Source organism: Mycteria americana, chromosome 3 (assembly GCF_035582795.1).
Source record: "Mycteria americana isolate JAX WOST 10 ecotype Jacksonville Zoo and Gardens chromosome 3, USCA_MyAme_1.0, whole genome shotgun sequence".
Classification (NCBI taxonomy): Eukaryota; Metazoa; Chordata; class Aves; order Ciconiiformes; family Ciconiidae; genus Mycteria; species Mycteria americana.
This window is the reverse complement of record NC_134367.1, coordinates 85,438,707-85,466,457: the sequence shown is the minus strand read 5'-3', so window position 1 is coordinate 85,466,457 and position 27,751 is coordinate 85,438,707. Positions and strand designations below refer to the sequence as shown.

At 39.7% G+C, this 27,751-nt stretch overlaps 1 protein-coding gene across 12 annotated transcripts; it reads right to left on the bottom strand.

The window, feature by feature from the left end:
- Positions 1-185: 185 nt before the first annotated feature.
- On the bottom strand, positions 186-27,733 carry EDARADD (EDAR associated via death domain). Of its 12 annotated transcripts, XR_012774776.1 has the most exons (8): positions 19,046-19,317; positions 13,598-13,659; positions 11,847-11,886; positions 8,788-8,903; positions 5,903-5,948; positions 2,574-3,370; positions 1,307-1,363; positions 306-755 (listed from the first exon to the last, which is right to left on the bottom strand). XR_012774776.1 is itself a non-coding variant. In XM_075495961.1 (7 exons), the coding sequence occupies exons 3-7, from the start codon at positions 13,598-13,600 to the stop codon at positions 2,994-2,996; spliced, it is 582 nt and encodes a 193-aa protein (XP_075352076.1). In that variant the 5' UTR covers positions 13,601-13,659; positions 26,855-26,953; positions 27,493-27,733; the 3' UTR covers positions 186-2,993. The 12 variants fall into 12 exon arrangements, 9 of the variants coding, with proteins under 9 accessions (XP_075352076.1, XP_075352078.1, XP_075352077.1 ...); XR_012774777.1 differs by having other exon boundaries at positions 186-2,738; positions 2,893-3,370; positions 19,046-19,318; XR_012774778.1 differs by having other exon boundaries at positions 186-1,363; positions 2,893-3,370; positions 19,046-19,318.
- Between the last annotated feature and the right edge of the window lie 18 nt (positions 27,734-27,751).

Here is a 27,751-nt window from a genome sequence, read left to right as displayed (position 1 = left end):
CTCTGCTGCAAGTTTCTAGATAAACATATTTGTTCATCATCTTATCAAAATTAACTAATTTTTCGTATGGAAAAGATTTTAAAAAGTGCATCTTCCTTCCTTGAATGGCAGTATCTGTTGCAAAGATAGATGCTTTAAGATGCCATGAATCTTGTCTATAAGATGTTTTTTTACACAGCACTAGTTGATAGTTCAGTGGTTCTAAGGTGACTGGTGAGAAGGAAAACAGCTGTTTTCCTAGCTGTAATAAAAACAAATACAATAAAGTCAAACATTGACAATCTATATTTCTTCTAAAAATAGTATACATTATAACAGAAGATATAAGAATAACTGAATACTCAGACCCAATATCTTGTAAATAGATAAAAAACTAAAAGAAGTATGTACATCTCAATTCATGCCATACAAAGAGGAAAAAAATATTTCAAGTATACTAATGAGTAATCCAGTGTGTGATGAAGTTTAAGGCTAACATTTTCAACCTTCGGTGTTGAATTTATACAGAATCCACATATGAACTCTCAGAAGCAGCTTTATTTCCATCAGACATGAATCCTTGCAGCTGACATTGACTTTTCAAGAGCTTCAAGGGATCAGAACTCACTTCCACAAGACAAGAGTGTTTCTTCAAAATTGTACAAGTTTTAGCCAGGAAACAGGAAAAGGAGTAGCTTTCGGTTGAACATCTTGATTCAGAAATGCTGCTGCATCATTTCACGTTCCCGTTGTGAGTCTTAGGTGAGGGCTCCTTGCTCAACTGGATCTACCAAAGCAGAGCATACTATAATACCACACACATAAAGCTGTGCTATGTTATGGGGGAGAAAAGCTGTTGGCATACATGCCAGCACTCATCACTCAGAACAACTTAACACAGAGGCACATGATCCTAAATCATGCATATAGTAGGCCCAAGGTACAGGGATTATGTTGGACAAGCTGCATTATCAGCTATTTGCACGTACGCAGTGGATGCCTCTGTAGGAATTGAAAATAGCAGGCAGCCCAGCCACAGCAGTAGTCCTCAAAGCTGATTCTAGATCTCCTAACTAAAGACAGAATATTATTTGCAAAAGTTAGAGTTGACAGACATCTATCGGGAAACCCCTGTTCCTAGAAGAGGAACATGAAACATTTGAACTGCAGCCCCAACAAGATACAGCAGTACAATTTCCTCTTTAAAATATGGCTAGAAAACTTACTGTTCTGAAGAGTAGCAGCTTTTTTGAAGAATGGTTAAAAAAAAAAGTTATTAAAAATTCCAGTCTTCCACAAGCTTTTAAAAAAAAGAAAAAATTCAAACATCAAACTTAGGTCAGTCTTTTCACCTTGAAACTAGATCTTCAGCTTCTTGAAGTCACTAAAATAAAGCTAATTTATGTCACGCCAGAACTAGTGCCTGACATTGAAAATGTTAGTCTTTACTTCTAGCTCCTCCGTAACCATATCGTTCAGTATCTATAGTATAGTATTACTAGAGATCCCTTTTCATTCTCTAACTGTAAGAAACTCAGTATACAGCATTAGACTTCCCTCAGCTTTGCTACTAATTCTTAGTCATTTCTACTTTAGAAAAGTAAACAGTGCATCAACCTGTACCCCATTCTAGTTTTTCCCCACATCTTGACATACTGTTCACCAGTGCTCTGGTATATACACCTATGTACATATTAGTATTGTCTGAGATGCTTTTAGTAAGGGTAACAACTAGAAATATTTTTAAGTCACAACATTTTTTTGTGTGGCACTATAGCTTAAGTACTTTATACATCTTATTGTACAACTGATTTTTCAGGAGTTTTTTTAAAACATTAGAACACAGAAGAATGGCAGGAAAAAGACCAATTTCTAAAATATTTACGAAGTAAACAGCGTAATCAGAATATCAAAATTCTTTGAGAAACATCAGTCCAAACCACTATAAGTGCTTTAATAACCATCCACCTGGACTGTAGATTAATTCACCTGTTAATTTCCCATTAGAGTGGCTTTAATCAATACATAAACTTGTGCTAGTTTCACACAAGTGTGTAACTACTTTGGTGTGGGACAGAAAGTAGGTCAACCCACAGGACTGTAAAGAAAACCACAGCCTGTGAAAAGGGAAGTTATACTCAATACTAAGGATATACTGTGAGTGAGGCATTAGCCATCACCTCACACTGTAAAGCAAGAGGCATCTGAGATAAACAGGTAAGTGCACTCAGAGGGTATGTTGTCTTCAAAACTTTGGAAAGTAATTTTAAGTATAAAGCATTTTAATTGGGTTTTTTGGTCCCTAGTGGTTATGGGCTAGAAAGTCTGTCTGAATTGCATGATTTCTTCTATAGCAAATATATGCCCTATGATGCAGAAGTATGCAAATAATTGTTTTGTTTAACATCTATTCTTGCTTATAAAAGAGATTTAAAGCTTAATTTGCCTGAATGTGATGTTGAAACATTGAATTAATTGTAACATGCATATCCAAACTGCTGCTTGGAACACTGAGGTGTTCTGTGCCAAAAACGGTGTCATAAAGCTTAAAAAAAAATTTTAAAAAAAAGTAAGAAAAAAAATAACCCCCTCACCTTCTACTAGGTAAAACATATAAAATTGTGGAAGGGCTCCCGGAAAGGCCAAGAAACTTGCCCTCTAATTGTGGCTTTCCCAATAGCAACAGCACACAACTGACATGGCGCACAACTGCTGCAATAAAACCAGTGGCTTTTTCATTCCTCTTCTGCTTAGGAAGCCTACGAACAGCAGCAAAGAAACTGAAGGCATTTGTAGACTCAGGAACACAACCTGCATTATTCCATGTTTTTGGAAGGTTATCTTGGCAACCCTGAGGGGACAGAACATATATATGTGTGTATACAGTACATAAAGCTTACACAGTATACAAACCATCAGTACAAGCTCTCTCTCTCTTGCAAGGGAAACTTCCCATGTATTAGTGGCAGCTAGTCCCAGCGTTTAACACGTATGGACTAACAACTTTCTTTGGCCTAGAAGTCATTCTGGTAAGTTCTGTTCCCTCTCTTGGGCCATTCCTCCTCCACCCATTTCAGCAGCACTTTCACAACATCAATTCTCTTATAAAATTTACAGAGATCAATCAGCTGCTCCACAGTCCTGTCACTATTCCGTAGCAAGAACTCCAAGGTGGGACTTTGGGGCTTCTGTTCAAGGAAACACAATTCATCATAAGTCATGCCCCACTTGCTTGCTAAATTTCTCCAGTTTTTCACTGTTGGGTGGCAGGGATCCAGCTTTAGCCTCACTGTGTACAACAAGTCCTCATCATTGAGCATGTCACTGATGGTCGGTGCACGGAATAAGCACAAGGAGCAGGTGCCATTTTCCTTGCAGGTTTTCTTGAGATCTGCAGTGAAAACCATTACACGGGGAGAAGTTAGGATCTATTGGTGTGGTTTCACCAGGAACAAAAAGTTAAAAGCATAAAGGGTTGAAGAGTATTAAGTTCCTGTGAATAGTTTCTGAAAAAGTCAGAATAGTGTCATGTAATGCCTTTCCTTATGAAGTACTCGTGAAACTAACTTTCTAAGACTCCTCTCTTCACTATGCTCAGTGGCTATAATCAAAAGGACAGTAATTTTGAAAGCACCATATTTATACTTTTATAGAAAAGGCATGCAATTCAATCCAGCGTGTGAGCTGGGATACTCCCCTTTTTTGTTTTTGGGAACTACGTTGCTTCCTTGAATCTGCCATAACCCCTGCTTACATTACCAACAGGATTGTGTGCGCATTATATGCATCTTGTACACATGTCGTAGGATGAAGGAAAAGGTTTTGCACTTCTGAGCTGCTGCCTTCATAACAACATGAAATATTTGCACCAGGAGAATCTCTGCTGACAGCTGCAAACACAGCTAACATCTAGTACTTTAACACAATGAAAAAGTGGAAACGTTCCTTTGCTTTGTAAGGGCTCTTACAATAAAAGCTGTCCCTGTTCTACCAAGCAAGCCTATTTTAAATGTACATTATGGAAAGGAATAAAGTCCATACTCCTCCATGTGTGAGAAAAATAAAAATACCAAGTTGCTGGAAGTAGGTGGTGATATGTTCTAAAATCTGCATCAAATACCAAAAGTTACCATTTAGAGGTCTCCCACACACAACAGTCAATATCTTCCCAGCATTGTGAACAATGTGGTGCTATCAGACTATATTATATATTAATAACCCGTAAAAGCATGTAGAAACCAGTTCTAGTCATACTTCTAGTTAAATACTAATACTAAGACCTTTAACATTGTAGTGGTGTAGGGCATTGTTTGAGCATTTTGGCTGCAGAAACGACCTTAACTCTCCCTGCTCCTTTTTGAAGGCAGGGAGAATTTGGTATGTCCAAAGAGTAGTAGATAATGGATGCAGCCTGGAAACACTTTCTAAAGCTTCTGCCCTCCAGCCTCATTGTACAGCTTGAAATAGGGAAGTAACTGGTCTTACTTGGGATAAAACTCTGAAAAAGGGACACTACAATAAGAAAACTGATATTAATCAAAAGAGTGATTAAAAACAACAACAGAAAACAGTGACACACAATTTACAAGTGCCGGATCAGTGCTGGTCTAAGAGACCTGAACTGTATCTCTGGCAAAGGGCAAATGTGGTACCCAGTGCCACCTACTCATACAGACAACAGCATCTGTTAAGGGTTTTTTGTTTAGGGTTTTTTTTTATTTGCAGTAATTATTGTCAGATTGTGTGAAAATTCCAGAAAGACTGTTAAATTGTGATTTTTGTATTCTGAATATTAGTGCTGATAAAAGCAACTCAGCTGAATGTAGCTTCTGCATGCACTTTGTTTTTTGTTTTTAAGAGAAGAACAGGCTATTGTTATTTTTGTAGTGTTGCTCATTGGCTTGCTTTTTTAGCAGGCCAAAGACAACTTCTGAAGGTTTCAACAAGTTAGGACGTGCAGCAACAACACTGCTGCAGACATGTAACTTCATACAAATGCTTAGATTCCCTGTTAAGGGGAAACATGTTCTGGTGACATCTTTGCTCACAGGTATTCCACAGGCCTTGCAGCTGTTCTCTACAGAAATACATATGTGAACTATTCTGTTCTTCTTGTGCACTCTAAACTCTTGCTGAAGCGAGACAAAATTTGCTTGCTTCACTCATACCAAGATTTAGTTACACAAACAAGGCAAAATGAATGTAATCCAATCAAAATTCTGGCTGAGCTCAAAGGGCAGGAGAGCACCCTGTCTGAATTTCATCTTACTTTGCTTTGCAAGGATGCCAGAGTAAGTTTTATCCTCCAACAGAAGCAGGGAAGAATGGGTAAAGAAAACACAGGGCACAGTTATAGGTAAACAAAATGAAACCAACCTGCTTCTTGTGCTATACTGTGTGCAGACTATCAAAAGGATTATAAAGAATCCTACTTTTCTAAGATGCCCTGTGCTAGACACTGATGAGCAAATGATGGCGTACGCACCTAATTGCATGGTCCTAATGCTACGTGATAGGACAAGCTTCTTTACTAACAGGAAATTCTCAGTTGTTCACTGTTAGATTAACAGGCTGTACACAGATCCCACCCCCCCACTGAGCTCCTACAATTATGGGATAAGTCCCCACCGCCCACTGCCAGCTTCCGCTCTCTCCAGGTAGCTGTTCACAGATTTCTTCCAAAGGTGGGTGTACTAGATGTGTTTGGAAAGCCCAACTTATGCATTTTGTGTGGTCTGCATTATTGATCACCATCACCTTTAGAACAAAGAGGAAGCTGTAAATGACACTGGTAATGAAATGAGCTCCACAAGCACTGACTACCCAGGCAGTTCTTGGTTACAACAAATAGCAGTTTTTAATAAAGTACTTTCAAAGAAAATCTAGGAATAAAATATGTAGAACAGTAAAGCTGACATATTACCTGAAAGTGATTCATCACTATGGTTTTGCGTGTCTTTGTCTTCTGGCTACAAAGCAGAAAACAAATATAAATCAAAACAATGTATTTGAACACCAGAATAACTATTTGGCTAATTTACAAGTGGCAGGAAATTACGTAGAAGAATCCCGAGCTACTTGTAAAGTCAGATAGGGAATATATCTGGTTTTGAGGAATTACTGACAATCTGCGGTTTTTTCAGGCAGCATTTTCATGCTTTGGCTCACAAAACTGCCCTGTTGGTTGTATCCACTGAATAATGTCATCTTTAATAATGATATGGGGTTACATCTTCTGAATAATTTGTTCTTAATCCCTCAACAGCTGTTCAACAATTCATATGGCTTGATTAAAAAGATTTTTTAAATGCTTTGTAATTAAAAAAATGAGAATTTTGCCTGTAACATGCAGCAGTAAGGGATTGTTTCATTGATCTAGGAAAAGTAGAGGAGTTTTTTTTACAGATTTCTTTACGTACATAGGAAGCTTTTCTAGACAACAGGTGGACTTGAACATTTCTGCTGGTTCACGTCTAACCCTCCTCCTGTTTGAAGTAAACATTCCCTCAGTGGCTTTTTGCCTGCTAATTAAACGTAATGAAATTACTTAGCAGCTTAAGACTGCAACACACGTAACATTTCAATTCTACTATTTAGACAGCAACATCTAAAAACTGGAAGGACAGCACCTTGATCCTAGAACTGCGGGAAAATGCAGCTGCCTGTACTTTAACTACACGGGTGTGAAGCCAGGTGAAAGAGCTTTCTTCTGTTGAGGATTTAAAGATGAAAGCAGAAGGGGATTTTCCCCTTAGATAGCTGCAATAAAGTATTGTTGGTTTTCTGTATTGCATCATTCTTCCAACTATCACAGGTTTCTTAACATTTTGCTGGCTATGCATGCAAACACAAGTCAACTAGGTAACAACATAGTGTAGTAAGATACTCTATTGCTACCTGCTACACTTTCTTTACTAAGAAATCCACTAACAATAGAATATAGGAAGTTTCAGTTGATGTGGTGAACATGCATACATTCACAGTCCAATTATAAAGAAGGTAAACCATGTCCAAAATATTTAAAGACTTTGTTAGGAAAGGAAAAAGTCGCATGCTGTTTTCAGCATTTCTTTATTCCCTGAAAGCTGCAAGATCACACATGCAACATCAATTCACCGCACAAAACATCTGCTTTCTGCTCAAGAGACATCTAACACTGCACACGCCACTTGCAACAGAGTAATCCTTGCCATTATCTTCTAGTAGTTTACTTTTCCACTGGCACCACGTAAGCTTTCTCTGGACAGAGCTTTTTAAACATGAACTTGGCCTTCATGGCAACATGCGAGCACCCAAAGTTTAAGAAAAATGAAATCTGGAGATCCTGATTATAGTAATTGTCTCCATTTCCATAAATTCCTTAAAAATGTAGAACATTATTACTGAGCCCTGAGGAGCAAATCCCCAGAAGGGTAACTCATTGGGAGAATGAGGAGCTGCCCATCACAGCTGAGCTTGCCCAGAGATCTGTTTCAAAAGACACAAACAAGCAAATAAAAATGAAAGAAAAAAAAAAGTGGATACTGTTCACTTAGTTTGCAATAGCTATGTTGCTGTCCTGAGCTTCAGTAACATTTCCCAAACTTTATGAATTCATGAAAGTTCAAACAGTATTGTGAAAGCTAATACTTAAATGCCCTTAAGAGGTGTCATTATACTCATGTCTTGTGATAAAAAAATAACAAGAGTAGCTATTACTGCAAAAAGTACGAAGAAAAACAGGGATACTTACCTGTGCCATACATCTGTTTTCAAAATTTGTATTTTTACTCATCAGTTATTATCCACTTTTATCAAGTCAGATGCACTCAGGTTTATTCAAGATCATTTTCTTGTAATGTAATTGCAATAAGACAATGTAGTGCTACTGCCCATGAAATGAAGGTATTAAGCAAGAATATTTTTTGCCCACAGCTAAAATCCAATCAACCTCTGCAGGTCTAATCAAAGCCATAAACCTATGCACAGTCTGAAGATAAGCAGAAAGTTTTTAATCTCTGTAGAACCATTAACACCCTAATACACAGAAATATCTTTATAGTGATTCTAAGCTGGCAATAAATGCTCTCTTCTTGATGATGGGAATGAGACCATTACCTCCATCATCTGTGAAATGCATACCAAACCCATGTTTGTTTCCAATGAAATTCAGCTGGGACTCTGGCATAAGGAACACCTTTTAATTCTTTGTCTCGCTGGAAAATGCTCATTCATTTCTCTTCTCCAAGTTTTCTGCTCAACCCAAAGAGAATCAATTTGAAATTCAGCAAACAACATTCACTTGAAAGATGGTAACCATGGAGCATGGGGGTCACTCAGCTTTGCCCACTATATGGCAACGTAAGATTTCACACACAGTGGAGAGTGTTTCCACTAGGGGAAGAGCAGTGTCCCAAAGTCAAAGCAGAACAGTCAAATGCCTCCCTAAGGGCAAAACACAAGAAGTCCAAAACCTAGGATTCCTTACTTCTTCACTTATTCTCTGCCCTGGCTCTATTTTCAGCAGGAAAGAGGGAGACCATGCATGACAAAGCCTTAACTCTGTCAGCTCTTCTTCAGAGCATCTACACACTAATCAAAACCTATTTAAACTACAAAGTACACATTAATGACTGAATAACTTTTCTTTTGCTCTTCTCCACAAAAGCTCACTTCATTGAACTCTTGAAAAGAGAGCCTATTTCTGGTCTGTTTTAATGATTAATTCTGTGTTCTCCGAATACAGTCTGAAAAAAATATTTCTTTGTTAACATACTTATTTAATCAATAGCAATAACTTAGTTCGCATTCAGGTATCATTGTTCTTACCTGTTGGATTAGGCCAGAATCTGATGTAAGGGTCTTGATGTTCACAGATGCAATTTCCAATGTAACTTGATCTGTTAGGTATTCCTCATCTAAGACAAAGACTGTGAAACACTGGTCTTCCACCCAAATACAAATTTAAATAGCAAGACTATAAATTAGCAAAACATAAATTATAGGTGCCTAGCATACAAAATGTAACTCCATATCATGATCAGTCACTGGGAAATGCCGGATTAAAAACCCAAAATATTAAATTGGCAGAGACTGAAGAAAAATAATCCTTGCAGAGATCAGATATTAGTGTAGCAATTGTTTTTTAAACAAACATTACACTATTTTTGAAGCAAGAGTCATGTTCTTTCAGAAAGCTGACCAGGGAATATTAACCAAATCAATACATCAAAGTAGGCTGAAGGCGACTGTTGCAAATCAATTAATCCCATTTTGCTTTGCTTTTCTCATCACACTTACAATGATAATTGCTGAAATATGTACTACACAAATATTTACCTTTTATTCTGCCCCTTTGTGAATTAGGCTCGCTCATCCTACTTATCTCTACTACACGGGAGTTTTGTGAAGCACTGAAATAACCTGTTTCAAAGTGTTTTTATCAACTGCCCTGGGAGTCTACTGAAAAGCACAACATTCTCCAGTACAGCACAAACTCTATTTACCTTTCGAGCTTCACTTCAGCCCTCAAAATGGGGTACAAGGGTTGCATAAGCCCTTTGTGAACCTTGTGCAAACAGACAAATTTCACTCTGCATGATTAACAAGGTCCTCATCATCAAACCATTTGCATAATTCCCCTGGGTCAGGTACTGACCAGCCATTAACACGAGCTTAAAAGAGGTTATATTCTACATGTTTTTACACACAAGAACTCTCTGTGGTGGTGACTATGTTTGTAGTGCTGGTACATTTCCATTTGCTGTTTGTTTAGTGGTAAGATCTCATTAAAGAACAGCTATTATCTTTATGAATCATCAGAAAACAGAAAGAAGACATATTTCCTTATCTCACTCAAGAAATTGATCTGAATCAAATAATTCATCCTTACGTTTGCAAGAAAAAACCCCTAAATAATGATTTTCCTCTTTTTCTGGTTTTATAAGACTGTTGAAACTTAAAGCCAAATAGTATTCCACCCCCAGCAGGGTAAATGTTTAATAAGGACCATCTTTATTCTTTATGACTGTAGGTCCAGGGACAACAACAACATCATCATCATGATCATCAAACATGTCTGGCTGAAAATGCAGAGTATGGGCATCAAAATTCCACTTCATGTGGAAACATTATGTGTGAAATTTGTTCTATATCTGAGTGGAGGTAGAATTATAATCAAAACATGATGTAAACATTAAACCTAGTCCTGCAAGATGAAAAGTTCCCTCAACTCACCTTTAATTTATAATCGGTAAAGGGTGCTAAGAACTTTAATAAGTTATGGCCCCAAAATGGTCCATTAATTAATTGACTTATAAAAGCAACAAAACAGCCCCCACCCCCAGCTAATGTACTGTCTATTCAAACATTATATCTGAAGCAAACATAATTGTGTTACACAGAATCAGACCTGCACATCTGTAACACTTTTTAGCTCACAGATTCATATTTCTAAGTCTGTATTTTTATAGAAATAGTTATGAAAAGTCGTTCTCAGAAAAAAATTTAAATAACGGAAATGAACAGAATATTAAGACATATTTGCATCACTTTCAATTCTAAAGGGGAAATGTCAAGCTATATTAGTACTTATATCTTTTTACACTTAGCAAGAGAAAGCAGAAGCTAAAATTAAAAATAAAATAAGTTAATTTCCTTTCCTTTCTACAGGAAGTGCTGAAATTTCTACTTCCTCTGAGCTTTCCTTTTTAAATTAAATCCATTTAAAACATGTAATCTCAGATTTCAAACAACTTTGACAAATTTGAAATTTAGGAATTTATCTAATTAATTTTGAGGGAGACCTGATGTCACAGGTGAGATAAGAAACAGGACATGGAAAAGAATGTTACAGAGAAATTTCTTTAGTGTTAATAAACAATTTTGAAGGAACAAACCACCTGGCTGCGAATAAACAGAAAGTAGCTTATTATTTCAAATTAGTTTTCATCCCATGTTCTCCTCCCCTACTGAGCAGCACTTCTGAGAAGATGCTCATTTCCTCTGGCTGGCTCCCTCAAGCCCCCAGAATAGTCTCTAACCTTTCTTTAACCCCAGTGGTATATTGCTCATGCTCCTCAGCAAAAGTTTCCATTGTGACTAGCTTCTGCATAGTTTCCTGTGTCTGTCCCTGCTGCAGACCTGCTATGCAACACAGGATGGAGAACACACTGCCTGCAGAGTACTCCTCAACTGAGCCCCTGCCAGTGCATTCCCTGGACAAAAGCTAACAGTGAAGCCTGGGATGACAAAAAAATCCATCCCACATGTCAAGGAAATGAAAAGGGGACATTCACACTGTGTAATCCAAGTGTTTGACTTCGGTGCAATACAGAACCTGCACTCCCTCACTCCATTTTCAGTGAGGAGAGGCAGGAACTTGTGCAAAGTGGACCTATACTGGATTCCCAAGTAGATGGTATTAATAACCGCTGAAGGTAAAAGACGGCATGAAGAGTTAATTGGTTATAGGGCTGAGAATGCAGAAGCAAGAGACCTGGAAGGTATTTCTGGATAATATTTCTGATAACCTGAAGGCACTGGTAATCTCTCAAAGCCACCTTCTAACATTACCACGTCTCTACCATCTGTTCTCTGAACACTGTTTTTTGATGGCACCACTATATTTTCCTTCCAGACTGAGAAACAAGATCTTCTGATGATAGTTTTAGACTGACTTGTAGATCAAAACTAAACTTTGGAAGGAAATTTCAAAAGTTATATATATACACCAAACTGACCTTAAAAATACAGAAAACGACACTACATTTAAAACATAAACATCTAGGAAAAAGAGTATTTTAATCTGTTGGATAACACCAATGGTTTTATTGCATGTAACAACACAGATCTATGACACCTGAATAGACAGAATTCACAATACTTACCTTTAGGTACTCCTGTGTCTTGGACAGGATATTTTTCAGTCTGTCACAAAATGGCAAGAGACACAGATGTTTATTATTTTGAGTGTAATTGTGCTGGAGAAAGAGTATGTAAAACTGCATAATTATAGTTGCATCTCTTAAATTGCTACTAGTTGATCTGTCTACAATCAGACATAGTAACACTCTTCTTATGCGGGAATTGAGATGCTACTAACACTACTGATTAGCACATGCAAAAGTAATAGAGATTGCTGCTTTGCTGCAGTATTTTTAAAGGTATTACTTTTTAGTGATAAAACAGAGATTGGGAAAGAAATTTTGCGTTTAAGTAGCACAATAATCTAGAAACGGGAATGCATACCAGGAGGAATAGAGATGACTTCAAAAGCTCTTTTAGCAGATATAAGCTTTTACCAAAATGTTACTGTACTGAAAGAAAAAAATATTTTTCCCTTCTGCTCTAAAATTAAAAAGCTGATTAAGATGCAATAGAAAACTATTATTACTGAGTTTAAGGGGATAGTGGCTGATTTCCAGGAATGTTATAACTTACTATTATACTTGAAATGCACCTCCTTCCCTATGACCCCTACCCTTATGTAAAAGTAGGTGTGGCTTTTATAGAAGCTCCTAACCAAGCAAACAGATTAAAGACATCTTAAATTAAGGGAGTGGGGGGGATAAACAAACTTTCCTTTGCCTCAGACATAGCAACTTTTCCCCACCTTTAAAAACTCCCCTTAGCAAAGCATAGCATCTAATTTAGTCAGTCCACAAAAACAATCACAAAGTCTATATCTTTTATTATAAAACCTGCCAACACAAATGCATGTACACAGACTGCAATAATGGATCCCAGTGAAGGATTAGCATTTAAAGTACTAGTGAAATTTTCAGAGTTTCCTGATGCTGACTCCCTGTTGCAAAGCTTCAAAATGGGAAGAAAACACCAAGGCAAAGCAATAACTTGCTCACTTGCCATCCATAAAATAAACCAATGCATTTCAATCTGTTTACATAACTAGATTAGACAACAGTCTTCTCTGGGCTACACAGCACTGCAACTTTTCCCCAGTGTAAACAATCCATAGCAACATTAAAAAGAAAAACTCTTAAAGACTTCACAGAATTTCATATTACTTTTACCTGATATACTCCTGTCTCAGCATAAGACTGGCATGTTTAATATCCTAAGATACAAAAACTTGTCATAAACAGCGTTACCCTGCCAGCAAGCACTAGAGCGCGCGTTTGGTCTCTCCCTAGGTTCACCCACACCTGCTGTAAGGCACCGCTGGTTGGTCTTACCTTTCCATGACTTTAACTCATCAGACAAAATAGGTACAGGAAGGAAGGAATAATAACTTAGTACAATCAAAATTTTAAGCCCTAGGTGGGTTTTCTCATCCCTCCAACTCATACAGACAGAAGAATGTCAGCACCAATCTTTCTCGGTTGTTGGGTCTTTTTAAATTAAAGAAATGGTACAGTCATAGCTTCTAGAAGCTATCCCATGGACAGCTCAGCTGATACCATCCAATTCAGCTTACGTACCTATTGGTATTTTTATTTACAGTTTAATTGCACAAGGTTAGTAAACTAAAATTTGTTTATACAATCATACAAATAAGCAAAACTCTGTATATACTCACAGTTTGAGTTAACATCCTTGAATGTTTTACCCCACTTCTGCATTACATAAGTGCAGAGGGCTATAATGATTCGAACTGTATTAGACCAGAAACACATACCATTGTTAAGGAAAGAGTGCTTGGATCCGTATCCTCCACCGGCTCTTTTGCTGCATGATCTACTGGAAATAAGAAAGCTTCATCACTGCATAATCCTCAAAATATTTATGTCTGGCAATTCATATTTTGCTTCTTTGTCTGGCCAAGATAAAGCATAGCTATGCAGCCATTACATGCATTATGTCAAATTACGTTTCCACAAGAAACCATGACAAACTAGAAAATGTCAGAGCTACTAGCACATAGATGAGAAACTACATGCAACGAGGAAACCCAACTCTAAGGTAACAAAAGATAGACTTAAATGAAAATTCTAAATTATTTTTAGTAAAAAAAAAAAAAAATCACAAAACAATTCAGCAGTAAAGAATAAAATCCAGTAAATCTGCTAAAAGCTAAGTTTTGTTCTCCGAGTGGCAGCACTGTTTTTTCCTTAGAGCAATAATTCAAACAGTAAACATACCCACTACAACAAAAATTAATACTATAGTAAACAGCAGACCATAGTACAAAACGTAATTAAAAAATATATTTGAGGTAAACGTTAATTATTTCTATCCAATAGAATCATAAACTTCAATTATATTTGCATCAAAAGGATACAAAAATAAAACTTCAAAGCATGTGCAGGTGAATCATTAAATGTCACCCCTCTGCACCGATGGCTACATTGACAAATAATAGTGGGGCACTGACCAAAAGTGCACAGAGAACCTGAAACAAATCTCAAACAGAAGTCCGGATTCACAACACCACTCCTGTAATTTAACATCGTCATCCCATTTCCTCAGGGAATCTCTTCTGTTGATAAGTATCACATTTTCAAAAACTTAAAAGCATTTTAAATTATGTAGTAGGATTTTCACTCCATTCTGGTCACTCTCATTCTAAAAGTCCTTATACTTACTACAAGAACACATTAAATGTTTTCAACTTTACCCTCATAAAGTTTTTCAACTTTACCCTCAGTCAGTTTGCAGATGACACCAGGTTGTGTGGGAGTGTTGATCTGCTTGAGGGTAGGAAGGCTCTGCAGAGGGACCTGGACAGGCTGGATCGATGGGCCGAGGTCAATTGTATGGGGTTCAACAAGGCCAAGTGCAAGGTCCTGCACTTGGGCCACAGCAACCCCATGCAACACTACAGGCTTGGGGAAGAGTGGCTGGAAAGCTGCCTGGCAGAGAAGGACCTGGGGGTGCTGGTTGACAGCCGCCTGAATATGAGCCAGCAGTGTGCCCAGGTGGCCAAGAAAGCCAATGGCATCCTGGCTTGTATCAAAAATAGCGTGGCCAGCAGGACTAGGGAAGTGATCGTGCCTCTGTACTCGGCACTGGTGAGGCCGCACCTCGAACACTGTGTTCAGTTTTGGGCCCCTCACTACAAGAGGGACATTGAGGTGCTGGAGCGTGTCCAGAGAAGGGCAACAAAGCTGGTGAAGGGTCTGGAGCACAAGTCTGATGAGGAGCGGCTGAGGGAACTGGGGTTGTTTAGCCTGGAGAAAAGGAGGCCGAGGGGAGACCTTATCGCTCTCTACAACTACCTGAAAGGAGGGTGTAGAGAGGTGGGGGTCGGTCTCTTCTCCCAGGTAACAAGTGATAGGACGAGAGGAAATGGCCTCAAGTTGCGCCAGGGGAGGTTTAGACTGGATATTAGGAAATTTTTCTTCACTGAAAGGGTTATCAAGCATTGGAAGAGGCTGCCCAGGGAAGTGGTTGAGTCGCCATCCCTGGAGGTATTTAAAGGACGTTTGGATGAGGTGCTTAGGGACATGGTACAGTGGTGGTCTTGGTAGTGTTAGGTTTACGGTTGGATGTGATGATCTTAAAGGTCTTTTCCAACCTATACGATTCTGTGAACTGCAACCAGAAAGAGGTGGTTGGAATCAATATTTGGTGATTACCTTCTCCCAAATATAGAAATCAGTGCATTTTAGAACACAACTTAGTCCCAGAAATGAATTACAAAACACCCAGTATAAACACTGAGCCCCAAAATAGCACAGAAGTTACACAGACACTACTCTAACCAACTCAGATTTAGCATAATTGTTTATTTTGGGGCCTGCTCCTACAAATCTACTCAATACAATAGAACAATAAGCTAAAGCATAAGATGACAGTACAATAAACAGGCCTGAAAATAAAAACAGTAGCAGCAGCAGGACAGAAGGAGCCCCAGGGCTCCAGGACAGAGCTGTTCTCCCTCCTGCTTCTGTGAGGGAGCCCCATCAGCAGCAGTTCCTGGGTGTCCAGTGTGGTGCCCAGCCCCTCTCTGCAATGCCAAGAGCAGCCTTTCTCAGTGCTAGTGCCCACAGGAAGACCACACGCGTTCTCCAGGCAGGTGGCACACAATCAGAGGGGTCAGATCTACAAGGCTTGAGCACAGCCTTTGCACACAGACACAATGAACATTTTACAAAGGCAGAGGTCTTTGAAATTTCAGATGAGCATGTTCACGCTGCAGTGCAAAGTTTAGGAAAGCATATGCAGGAGAGGAAAAAAAAACCCAAACCAAAACCCCATATTCTTGTCACATGTGCCCTTTTTGGTAAATAATAAATCCCTGCTCCAGAAACACGGTATTAACAGAACGTTCTGGATAAAGCCTGCCCTGATGGGACGGGCCAGCACAAACCACCATAAGCTTCCCAACTCAAATGCAGAGAGCGTGGGAGTCAGGCTGGGATATGAGAAAATACAATAAGGTGGCATAAGATGTTGCATGAGAGTATGGCCAAAAATGAAGGATCCAAGTGGGAACTGTAGTGGAGAACTGTGAAAAAAATGGAAAGGGAGCTGGGGCAAAGAGAGAAGCCCACCCTGTAAAGGAAAGCTGAAAAAGGAGGAGTTACTGGGAGCCAAAGAAAGGCTCCAGGGAAGAAGGCCAGCACAGGCATCCCTAGTCTCGCTGTTTCTCCACTGTCAGCAAAGACCCGACAAACCCAGTGGCAAAGCATGCACCTTATTATCAGTTATTCTGGAGGCCTTACAGCTCCTCTTTATGGATTATTGGCTGAGTTTAAAAAAACAAACAAACAAAAAACCAAACTTGCTTTTGCCCTTGTAATATAAGAGGAGCCTTGAGGTAGATGAAAGCAGACCCCACAAAAGGTCCATGCCCTGGTGAACCTTGGTGGCTGCTGTAGCTATGGTAAGGGCTTCATCCCCTACCTTCTGTCACATGTCCAAGATATGGCCCAGGTACACTGCGACACTGGTTATTATTTACTTTCCATAATCCAGAGGGAAGCACTGAAAAAATGGAAGAAGCTCCAAGAATACAGGCATTTGAAGTAAGGATTTGACAGACCCCAGGGTGACCCTAAAAGAGGTGATGGGGTACAGGGTGGTACCTTTAATCGACTTCTGCTTTCTAGATCTCACACAGAAACACAGTCACCGTGAATCTGTGACTCTGCATCTTTCTTGCTTAGTATCCATCCTGAAAAATATTTTTAAACTGTATTTCTTTCCCTGTGCCTCAATTTCTTCCCTTTTATTTTTCTAGTTCTTTATGAAGAACAGCAATTTCCATGTTTTTTAGGTTGTAGAGCACTACCAAGTCCCAACAGTTCCTATAAGTGGCATGTATGTATATAAATATTTGTACCTAAGGATAAATGCTCCACATACTGGCTACAGATGATTCACCATGGTCTCGTTGATCATTGATAGTTGGCAGATAATTTGAAAACCATGGACTTAATATTTAAATGTGATTAAGGCAATTAAAATGCCACGTCCCCTCTCTCTTACCCACACGTACCTCCCACAGCAGTCTGCAGCTCATCTCATACAGCTGGATGCAGGTGCACAAAACAGCAGGGAGGAAAGTTCTCTGTTTATCTCAAATGTAAAACATTCACAGTTTTGCATGTTGAAAGGCCAACAGGAAATACAGGTATCATCTGACTGACTATTCAGTGCAGACCGTCTGACTTCATAGTTACTTTGACAGACAGCTTGATAACAACATCATCTGGGATCCCTCCAAAAAATCACTATCATCATACTCCCCACTGAGAGCATACAGCCACTGGCCTACATTTACTTCCCCACACTTCTGCCAGGAACCACAGGTGAGTTGACTCAGATGGACATAAATCAGCACATGGAAATTGACTCAGACAGATGTAAGTCAGGTTCGATGGTTGCTCCCAGGGTTCCTTTCTGCTGCCCAGCACCTGCACACTGACTGCTCAGCGGCTGCCATGGCTCTTCTGCCTGAGCCTGTCCAGTATAACCAGTCTGCAACAGGAGCAGCAGACTCGTACCCATCACCACCGTTTCCCTCTGTTCAATACTGCTACTCTAACGGGGATGCAATGCTGTGCACTTACCAGTGTGAACAGTTTGCCAATTTTATATATATGCAGATGTATATATGTGTATACACATACACATCCAAACTTCTAATCCTACATCTGCTCTTTGTCCTTGCACTGGAAGGAAGTCTGAAGGTGAGTTTTGGAGACCTCAGCATTTTGACCTTTAAGCAGGAGGGGGTTCACAAAGCACCATGGAGCAGAGATAGTATTCCCCTCTGTTACAGTTTTTTCCCTGCAACATAGCCTTGACACCACCAGTAGCGAGTGAAGCATGTAAGGTCTATTATAGTTATGTAGTTCAACCATAGACATAAGACCTCTTTCACACCAAGGCAGGGCATACACATTAATAGTACAACTTAGTACAACTCGAACAAAGCGATCACCTTCATACTAATGTTGTTCATAGAGATGAACCCTTTGATTAAACCCAAATCAACAATGGTGCTTTGACCAGAGGCACATGAGTTTCCCCTTTGAATAAGAGGAGGAAATAGAGCAAATTATAGAATATTCAGTTCTCTGAAAAATCTAAGTCCATCAGCACTTCTGCATTTTTGTTTACTGTTAACTACTCAAAACTTTGTCACTGTCTGAGCGGACAGATAGGGAAAAACTGTGATGCTGGCACACCTGAGATGAGGTACTCAAAAGTCATTTGCACCATTAGCCATGTAAGTTAGAGAGTGTAGGCCTCCTAAGCACCCGGCGTCTGGGATTTTAAGAAAACGCTTTATAACGTGCTGTTAGCAAGCACGAGCTAACTTACACGCTAAATACTGGAGCAGGCTTGACAAGACAAGTTGCACTAAATCACATCAGCAGAGCACATGATAAATTATTACCATGCTTAATTAGCGTGTGCGGAGGGGGAAGGGAGCAACCAACAAACCCTTTTCACCTCGGCCGGAGCTAGGCTCCTCACCTGGCTCCCATGAGCCGCGGCCGCGGGTCGCCCCCGCCCGAGAAGGGGAGCGGAGCGGGGCGGCAGGGCGCCGCGGGCCGCACCCCGCGCAGCGCCTGCCCGGACCCGCGGGGGGACCTGGGAGCAGCCGCCAGCGTCCCTCCCGCCGCCCCGCGGGGCACCTCGCCCGCCCGGCTCCCCGCGGCGGCGTCCTCACCTGGGGGCAGCGGGTCCCGCGGAGCGGCCATGGGGCGGGCGGCGGCGGGGTCCCAGCGCGAGGAACGAGCGGCGCCCGCCGACGTGCCCGGAACCGCCGCCCCGCCGCGCCGCGCCGCCCCCTTCCTGCCGGAGCCCCGCCGCAGGTAGGGCCGGGCGCGGGGCCTCGCCTCGCCTCGCCTCGCCCTCCGCGGGGAGGGAGGTCCCACCCCCGGCGGTCCCCGGCGCGACTCCCGCCGGGGTGGAAAAGGTGTCCGCTGGGGCCAGCGGGAAACACCGCTCTGCCGCCGATGCGCGGGGTTAACTCCCCCGGGCGGGAGGTGCTCCGCTGTATGAACGCTCCGTGTTTCACTAACAACGCAGACACAGGGTGCGTATTACGGCTCATCGAGTCATACCAGTTTGGACCTAAAGTAAGGTACTTCAGCAATATAAAACCCAGGTGCTCGCGCTCCTGCTCTGACAGGTATTTACACGCTTAAGTAAGTGCCTTCAGACAGAGAAAGGTGGTCGTGATCGGGATTTAAGTTGCACCTGCAGATGGCTCACACTGCGGGGGTAGAGTTTAAGAACCCAAGTATTGCAGAGCAACAATCATAAACTGCACTGGTTTTTCCCAAATATTTAAAATTCATCCTCTTATGCTACAGGCACTTCCAATAGTGTGATGATGTCAAATGTTTGCATGTAATCGCTTTGGGTCCCTATTTTCATTTCTGGCAAATCCTCTCAGTTAAGGTTTCAATATACTTAAAGTAACACAGATTTCTTAAAAGGGGTCCGTGCAGAAATAACTTTCTAAATAAGAAATATCACCTATTGCTATTTATTGTAAAATACAAACAAAAGAAACTGGCATAACTGACTTTGCCATTATAAAGACCACATTTGTGTGTTAGCCACCTTACTCATTTATTAACGAGGTAACTTTAGAGCCAAATTCTACTCTGTTACACCGGGAGCTCCAATTCAGTCAACTGGCTTACACTGGAGTAACTAAAAGTAGCCTTTGGTCCATAAAGCATTAAAAATTGAGTGCTTTTCCACAGTTTATTTTCTATCTCTCATGCATGTTACAAATCTTAAAAAAAAAAAAAAAAAAAAGTGATAAAGATTAAATTGCTCTTATTCTCAGAATTTAGATTGAATACAGTGGCTCATCCTGCTATTTGGCATTTCATTAAGATCAATAATATTAATGTTTTTCAAAGATTCTGTTACTGAATTTGTGAATTCTTGTAAAAGAGCAATTCTTTGTGAGGAGAGCTTTTACGGTGTACACCTAAATCATCCTACCAGTGAGATTACTGACATGGTATTTAGAAGATTCAGAGCATCACCCTTATTTCACCTGGATAAATGGAGGTTTTGTCATTGGGTTATACAGACACACAAACACACATATATATATCTTAATCTCCAAGGCAGAGCTAACAGATCACCAACATTTCTGTAATTCATGATGTGTAAAAACCAAAGAAGTATTTTTTTAGGCATATCATTGGAGTCCGGCCGTTTGTGGTATGGGCTGACTCTGATTGCTTCCACATTAATATTGAAACTCATTCTCAAAGAATGGAGGTATTTCTTAGTTTCACCAGGGTAACACCAAGGGGTAACACCAAGTCTAAATAGAAGTAAAATTGCTGATTCTGTATGTTTCCCTAGATGTCCTTAGAGGCACAATATTTTTGGTGATGGATAATAAGGCTGAGAGTTAGAGGGCAGAGAAAGCGTATTCTTACCAACACCGATCTGCACAAATTCTAGAGTAACAATTGGAGCCTCTCCTATAACTGTAAGGATTGACAAAGGCACAGTAGAGCTAAGAATCTGGATTTTAAACCTGCCAAATTTATGCCTTAATAAAATGAATGCCGTATCTGCCCTGAGGACCTGCATGTATATATTGCCTCTGTGTGCTCCTTGAAGACTACTGGTTTTAACCCCCGAAGTAGATATAGTCAGTGACTACAAAAACTTTGGATAAATATACATATAATCTATATAAAAATGTATCCATTAACATAATCCAAAATATCCCATGGGTACTATTGTTACAGAGGTGGCTGTAAACTGCAGAAACATACAAAGCATTGGTGTTGGGGGCTAAGCCAGGTTTTACCATCAGTGTGGCATTTACTATTCTGATAACTTACAACCTGAAATCTTCCTACATTAGGATTAAAATTATTTTAGTAAACAATAACAAAATTATTTTAGTGGAACAACACTTGTGCCAGCAGCCAAAACTGGTTAACGTTGTTAAAAACCATGTATTTTTAAAAGCGTATCTGTAAATTGCATTGGATTCTCAATTTGAAATAGTTTTTTTTAACAAATTATTCATAAAGAACTCTTTAAAGTAATGGAATTTAATAATAGAAGCCAATAGTCTAGATAATATTACTGCCTCAAAACTTAGGTTAGTCATCATAATTTAACAATTTTTTTCCTAGTACTGAAGGAGGTGCCTGCAATTACATATAAATATCTCTAGAGCACTGTCAACAGTACAGACTAATTTGGCTGTTGCATGCCTGTTCTTGTACCATTCTTTAATGAGTGATATAGAAATCTTTGTTTGTTACTTAACTAACGGACCAGTCCAGAAAGCCAGCAATTATTTTGGCAAAACTAAATCTAACTGTATCATGAAAACTAAATCCAGAATAAGATAACTTTAAGCAACAGCATTCTCTAAAACAGTGGATTAACTTTCTAATAAAATTTCTCTTCTGAAGTACAATCTATGTCTTATCTTGCTGTAACCCTGCAAGCTGCTAAATTCACTGTAACTAATGATAATGTGAAGAGTTCAGGATTTTGTAAATTTCCACTCAAATACAGAATTAATATTTTCAAATAGTTTTTACAAATCAAGTCTGCACATGCCTCTTCTCACCCCTTTCCTGGCCCCATCAAAAAAACAGCCATCTTTGATGAGGACAGAGACTTTTCCCAAAGATCTACAAACTATCTGGTAATACATAGCCAGTTAGTTTATTCTTTGAAATAGCAATTAACCCACAGTCTCAAGGAGTTTCCCGCCTTCTGAGCACAAGGCTGCGGATGAAACCTTTTTCCTGCCATGGACAATATATTCTTGCCCAGCAAAATATTATTGCTCTGTCCCCACACAAAGATATAAAACCTTTTTCTAACTGATCCTCTACAGCTTTTCCCCATGAAAATAAAGAACTTCTGTTCCAGGTCACAAATGCCACTAATACAGTGGAACAGTAATCTTCCCCTCCCTGACAGGGGTTGCTAAAAGTCATGGTAATTGTGGGCCTGCCAGTATCGCATGGTTTATTCTTCCTCATTTATCTGCTTTATACTTTTTAAACATCTTTATTTAAGGAAGTTGATACTGAGTAAAATACTTCTGTTTCAACATAAGCTCTTCACCTCTAATGTATTTCAGTAGAGTTAGGAAATACCTCCCTGCATTTTCTTTCCCAGATATCCTATAGACAGCTTTCAGCTGTTGGCAGCTGACAGTGTGTTGCTAGGCCAGTTCTTTATAATTCTGAGACAGTTTTGGAGGAGGAATAATTAACCAGCAGCTAAAAAGTTAAAACTCCTTTCTTTGCCAATAATTATATCAGTTTGTTCTTTTACAGTTGTATAGGAATGTCACAATTTTGACATTCATTTGACAGAAACAACATTATATTGAGAAAATATAAGAAATGACACACACCTAGACCATCTTATGTAAGTCTGTGGACAATTTGTTTGCTTTATAGGACTGCATGATATGGGAATGTTTCCACCACTCCAGGAGCTGTGCTGTGTCCAAGTCAAACACTCACTACAGAAACAGTGAAACCTTGCTTTGTCTAGATTGACATATTGAAACTGAGCCTAAGACAATTGGTTTCAGGCTGCAGCTTATCCCTCTGCAGGGCATTAGCAGGGTCCCCCTGCCTGGCTGCTTGTTTCCATAAAACGTATAATAATTTAGTTGAGATCTCTACCTCACGATCGGATTTGTTGACAGATAAGCACACACACACAAAGTGCAAGTGCATAAATCTTGGTTTTGTTTTTTTTTTTTAAAACAATTACTTATGTTCATCTGCACCTGCTCTATTCAGAAGTTTGATAGAGTTAGTAGACAAATTTCTTTGTTAGCATTCCTTCGTCAAAAATGATAGGTACTATAGAAATGACAGTAAGACTCCAGAGATTACTTCACTTCTGTACTCTTGATTCAGACGTTGCAGTCATACACTACACGATGCAGTTTGTTAACATTCAACTATAACACACACATGAAACATAGGAACGAGGATACAGGTGTATAGCTAAGATTTGTAGTTAATTTTTCATCACCTACAAAAACTTTAAGAAAAAGGTACTCCCTTTTTGTACTTTGCTATTCTTTATTTTTACCGCATTCTATCTTTCTTTTTCCTCTTTTTCCTCATATTCATTGTGAAGATATTGCTGTATGAAATCATGTTAAAAATTTTCTTTTTTTTTCACTATACTGAATTTGACCTATTGTTTTGCCATTTACAGGCCATAGTCCTGACATTTCTCATTTGTCTAGACATCCATGGGTACTTTTCAAAAGTTATTTGTAACAGTTGCCTCTGACTTGAGCATATATTGTGGTTTTAAGGCAGATATCAGTAGGTGAGAACAGCATGTCAGTGTGGCATGACTTGTAAGGAAACATAATAACTTGTATCAAGCCTAAAGACAGCTGGATACCATAGGGTTTTGGGCACACAAGTTCTTCAGTTATAGCAGGCCTGGTAGACCACAGAACTCATGTGCTCCGCTACTTGTCTGTTTTTGTACTTAGGTCAGGTGGTTTACTAAAAGTTCTTACCCACAGCTTTGCCTTGCTGTATCATCGAATCTTCATAACTAGGCTACCACAAGGTGTTCCATTGCTCAACAGGCACTGCCCTCCCACCGCTGCTGTTTGCTAGACTTAAACAGAAGCTTGTGATGTATTGATTCCTCTGGTTTACTCTCCTAAATTTAGAAAGGATTCATTCAAATGCTAATTTGGAAAAATAAATAAAGGCAAAAGTTTCAAGGGCAAAAAATTTCCAGAAATCCACGTTTCAGATTACTGAAATCTAGTTCATGAACTTGGCAAAGCAGCTGGGATTTACCAAGCTTCTCCTAACATGAAATGTGAAGCCACCCTGTTGTGCCTGTTCATTCACTTAAATTGGTCCGTAATAATTTCTAAGATACATTTTTACATGGTTGATGACAACAGATCGTGATTTCTGCATACAACCAGAGTGCATAAGCTCAATTCTGGCAAATAAGAGCTAACTGAAAAGCACCGATGGAGCTAATACAAGAAAAGTAGCAGGACTTTATCAGTTTCAGTTCCCACTGTGTCCTCTTTGCAGGCCAGAGGCAAGTTTGGTAATTGCAGATTTGTTGTATCCACTAAAAGACCATCCGTCACCCTCTGGTGCACCCAGATCTCTGTCCACTCTAGAGAACAATGTTGTGATGGGGAAGAGGTGACTCTGATGTGCATCATTTAACTCTTATTTACCAATACAGAATAATGTTTTTAGTTCCCGTGTTCAAGGCTTTCTTTGCTTGCACATAGAAAGAAAATGTTAGAGCTTGCAAATAAAACTGTCAACATTTTTAACAGCAATGCATATTATGAAATCACAGAAGATATTTGTTCTTATGCCAAGCATGTGCATTGTACAATGTACATGTACATTGAAAAATTAAATATATATGCCAGACTCTTTTCATGAGCCCAGGAAGCTGTAAACTGCGATTATCCCTCTCCCCAGTAAAGGCTTGTCCTCAGCCCTTGCTAAAATATTATAACATCATGGCAAATTTCTTTAAAAGAAACAGGCTTAGTAGGTACTCCCAGCTTTGTAATATGCTGTTAGGTTTCATTTGCAATTGTAAGACTGTTTCTTCCTGCAGCTATTTCCTGAAATTGATTTCACAAAGAAATCCTACATTAGGATTTTTACTTTTTTTTAAAAACATTTTATACCACTAGCAGAGCAACATTCATAGGTTGAAATCAACACGAAAACATAAAATAAGATTGAAAGTACCCTAGAGTTTAGAAAACTGTATTAAGCTAAATTCAGCTCTGGTATAGCAGAGAATACTTATGCATACAAGGAATTAATTTTTTTTTTTTGCCTCTGAAAATTATTCATTATACATTTCTACAGCCAATTCCTTATGCTTCTAACATGGAAGTCAAAACCTAAACTGCTACTGACTTTTCATAGAATCATAGAATCATTTAGGTTGCAAAAGACCTTTAAGATCATCAAGTCCAACCATTAACCTAGCACTGCCAAGTCCACCACTAAACCATGTCCCTAAGCACCACATCCAAACATCTTTTAAATACTTCCAGGGATTGTGACTCAACCAATTCCCCAGGCAGCCTGTTCCAATGCTTGACAACACTTCGGTGAAGACATTTTTCCTAATATCCAATCTAAACCTTCCCTGGCGCAACTTGAGGCCATTTCCTCTTGTCCTGTCGCTTGTTACTTGGGAGGAGAGACTGACACCCACAAGCAAGCAGGATAAGACTGTGTCAGCAGTGAAGAAATAAAGTACTTTCTGTAACTAACATAAAATGTTCTAAACTGACAACTTAGAAAATATGATAGTTTACATCTAATTTGCATAGCCCTTTATGCAGTGCAAGTGTGTGACAGTGCAAGTGCTTGATTCTTCCAAGGTTTTAGGGGTTTTTAAAATATTCATGACAGAAAATTTCCTCCAGAATCAAAGCTATAAAATGCAAACAAATACAATGAATTCACCTGAATCTGCTAAACAGAAACAGTTCCTTTGTGAGAAGTACAACCCACTTGTGATAAAGTACAGAGTACTGATAGCGAGAGCAAACCATGGCAATGTAAACATTAGCTGTTCTGCCATTTCTTCTCAAATATCTAGCAAATTTATTGGTCCACCGATGCTGAAAGTAGGAATAGATTCTCATTTAATCCTTCCCAAATGATAGGTCTACTGCCTGTACTCCAGAGAGGAAAGGAAGGAGCAGTTACCTCACCTCTCTGGGACCAAACTATAAAACTACTGCCTAGTCCATTTTATGGTCTCTGTAATTCATAGCTATTGATCCTTCATCTTTTCAAGCCATTTTTGGCAATGCAAAATCTGTGACATACTGGCACTTAAGGACAAATATGATGGAAAACTAATTTGAATTAATTTTTAAGTAAATAACAACGGCCAATCTAAAAATTTTTAAGCTCTCTGAAATAGTTTCCTCAACCTTAAAGCTTGTCTCCATACTCCAGTAAAGGAGTATTCTCCTCTAACTGAAAGGGAGTAAGAAGAACCTGGGTTAGCAGATGGATTGAAAAGAAAATCCTAATTCCAGCAACCCTGCACATGAAATCAGTGCAACACTCATGTTTTCCCACAGGAATATGAAATTTTGCAATTCTGGAAGTGAATTACATATATACATTTAACTGTTGGGAGCAAAAGATTGTTTCTGAGCTGTTGTGTTTTGGGTTTGGGTTTTTTTTGTGGTTTGGTTTTTTTTTTAAGATTTTGAAAGGAACTGAAAAGAAGCAGCAGTAACAGTCTTAGACCAGTTCCAACAGCTATTGGCAAAGCACAGCTAGACAAATTCAACTGATGTCATACCGTAACTTTCAACCTCTCAAGTGCCAACCACTCTCCCTAAGGGGGCAGTAAAAAATTCATAAATAATAAAATAAAATTAGGTGTAGCTAAACAGATCTAACAGCAAGCAGCCACTGGAAGGGATGGTCCTACCCTTTCTTCTTCCTACCAGGATATGTGCCCTTGCCTCTTCCCCTGGATCAGGTTGAGTGATGAAGTAGACATACAGTGAGTCAGTTCAGCTGGCTGCTCTGGCAGAAAATTATCCCTAGGGGGAAAAAAAACCCCAAACAAAACAAAAAATCGATCAAGTAGCTGAAATGATATAACATGCAACTTCAGGACTGCGAGCTCAGATGCATGGGATGGGGAACCTGAAACAGGACTGCCTCTTTCCACACAACTTGGTATTTCATTATCTTAGCTGTAACGGGAAACCACATCTGAAAGCACTCTGTTCCCGTCTTGTAGGCTTCAATTTGCTACACAGTAGCCTGTGCCTCCACTGAAAAAGGGGTGTGTGTGGGGCGGTTACAACTAAAAAAAGAATTAAAAAAAAAAAAAGCCAGTGGATGGAGAATCTATTGCTTTTCCATTAACTTTCAGCCTTGCTCTCAAAGGGAACAGGTAAGAGAATCAGACAAGGCAAAGCCGTATTTCCTACCTCCCTGTACTTCTTGCTGTTAAAAAAAATGACGCGTGCCCATCTTTATATAAATAGCTTCTCATGAAAGAAGCTGTGCTGAGAGAAAAGGGCAGTTTAACCTGAAAGAAAAAAGCCACTTCTAAACACTCAACACAGTTCACCTCTAGGGCAGTTCCCAGCACTTCGCAGCAGCAGGAAGACGAGAAGTCTCTAGAAGTATTTTTTGTCTCTGTCAGACACCCGGCCGAAGGCTGGACGCGGGCGCCGGTAAACACCGGACATTTCAACCTCCCGGCGGCGGCCCCCTCCCGCCCAAAGGCGCGGCGGGGCGGGGAAGCCTGCGGGGTGCGCCGCTGCCTAACGCCACACGTAGCGCAGGGCTATCGCGGCCCCGGCCCCTACCGCCGCACGTTACCGGCA

Excerpts from the sequence above, each read along its gene's own strand:
- EDARADD (XM_075495955.1), bottom strand. The coding sequence starts at position 19,076 with ATGGCCGCTCCGCGGGACCCGCTGCCCCCAG. Across the intron at positions 13,660-19,045 it reads GCGGGACCCGCTGCCCCCAG|TAGATCATGCAGCAAAAGAG; the intron begins GTGAGGACGCCG and ends TCTTATTTCCAG. Across the intron at positions 8,904-11,846 it reads AGACACAGGAGTACCTAAAG|ACCAGTGTTTCACAGTCTTT; the intron begins GTAAGTATTGTG and ends TTTGGGTGGAAG.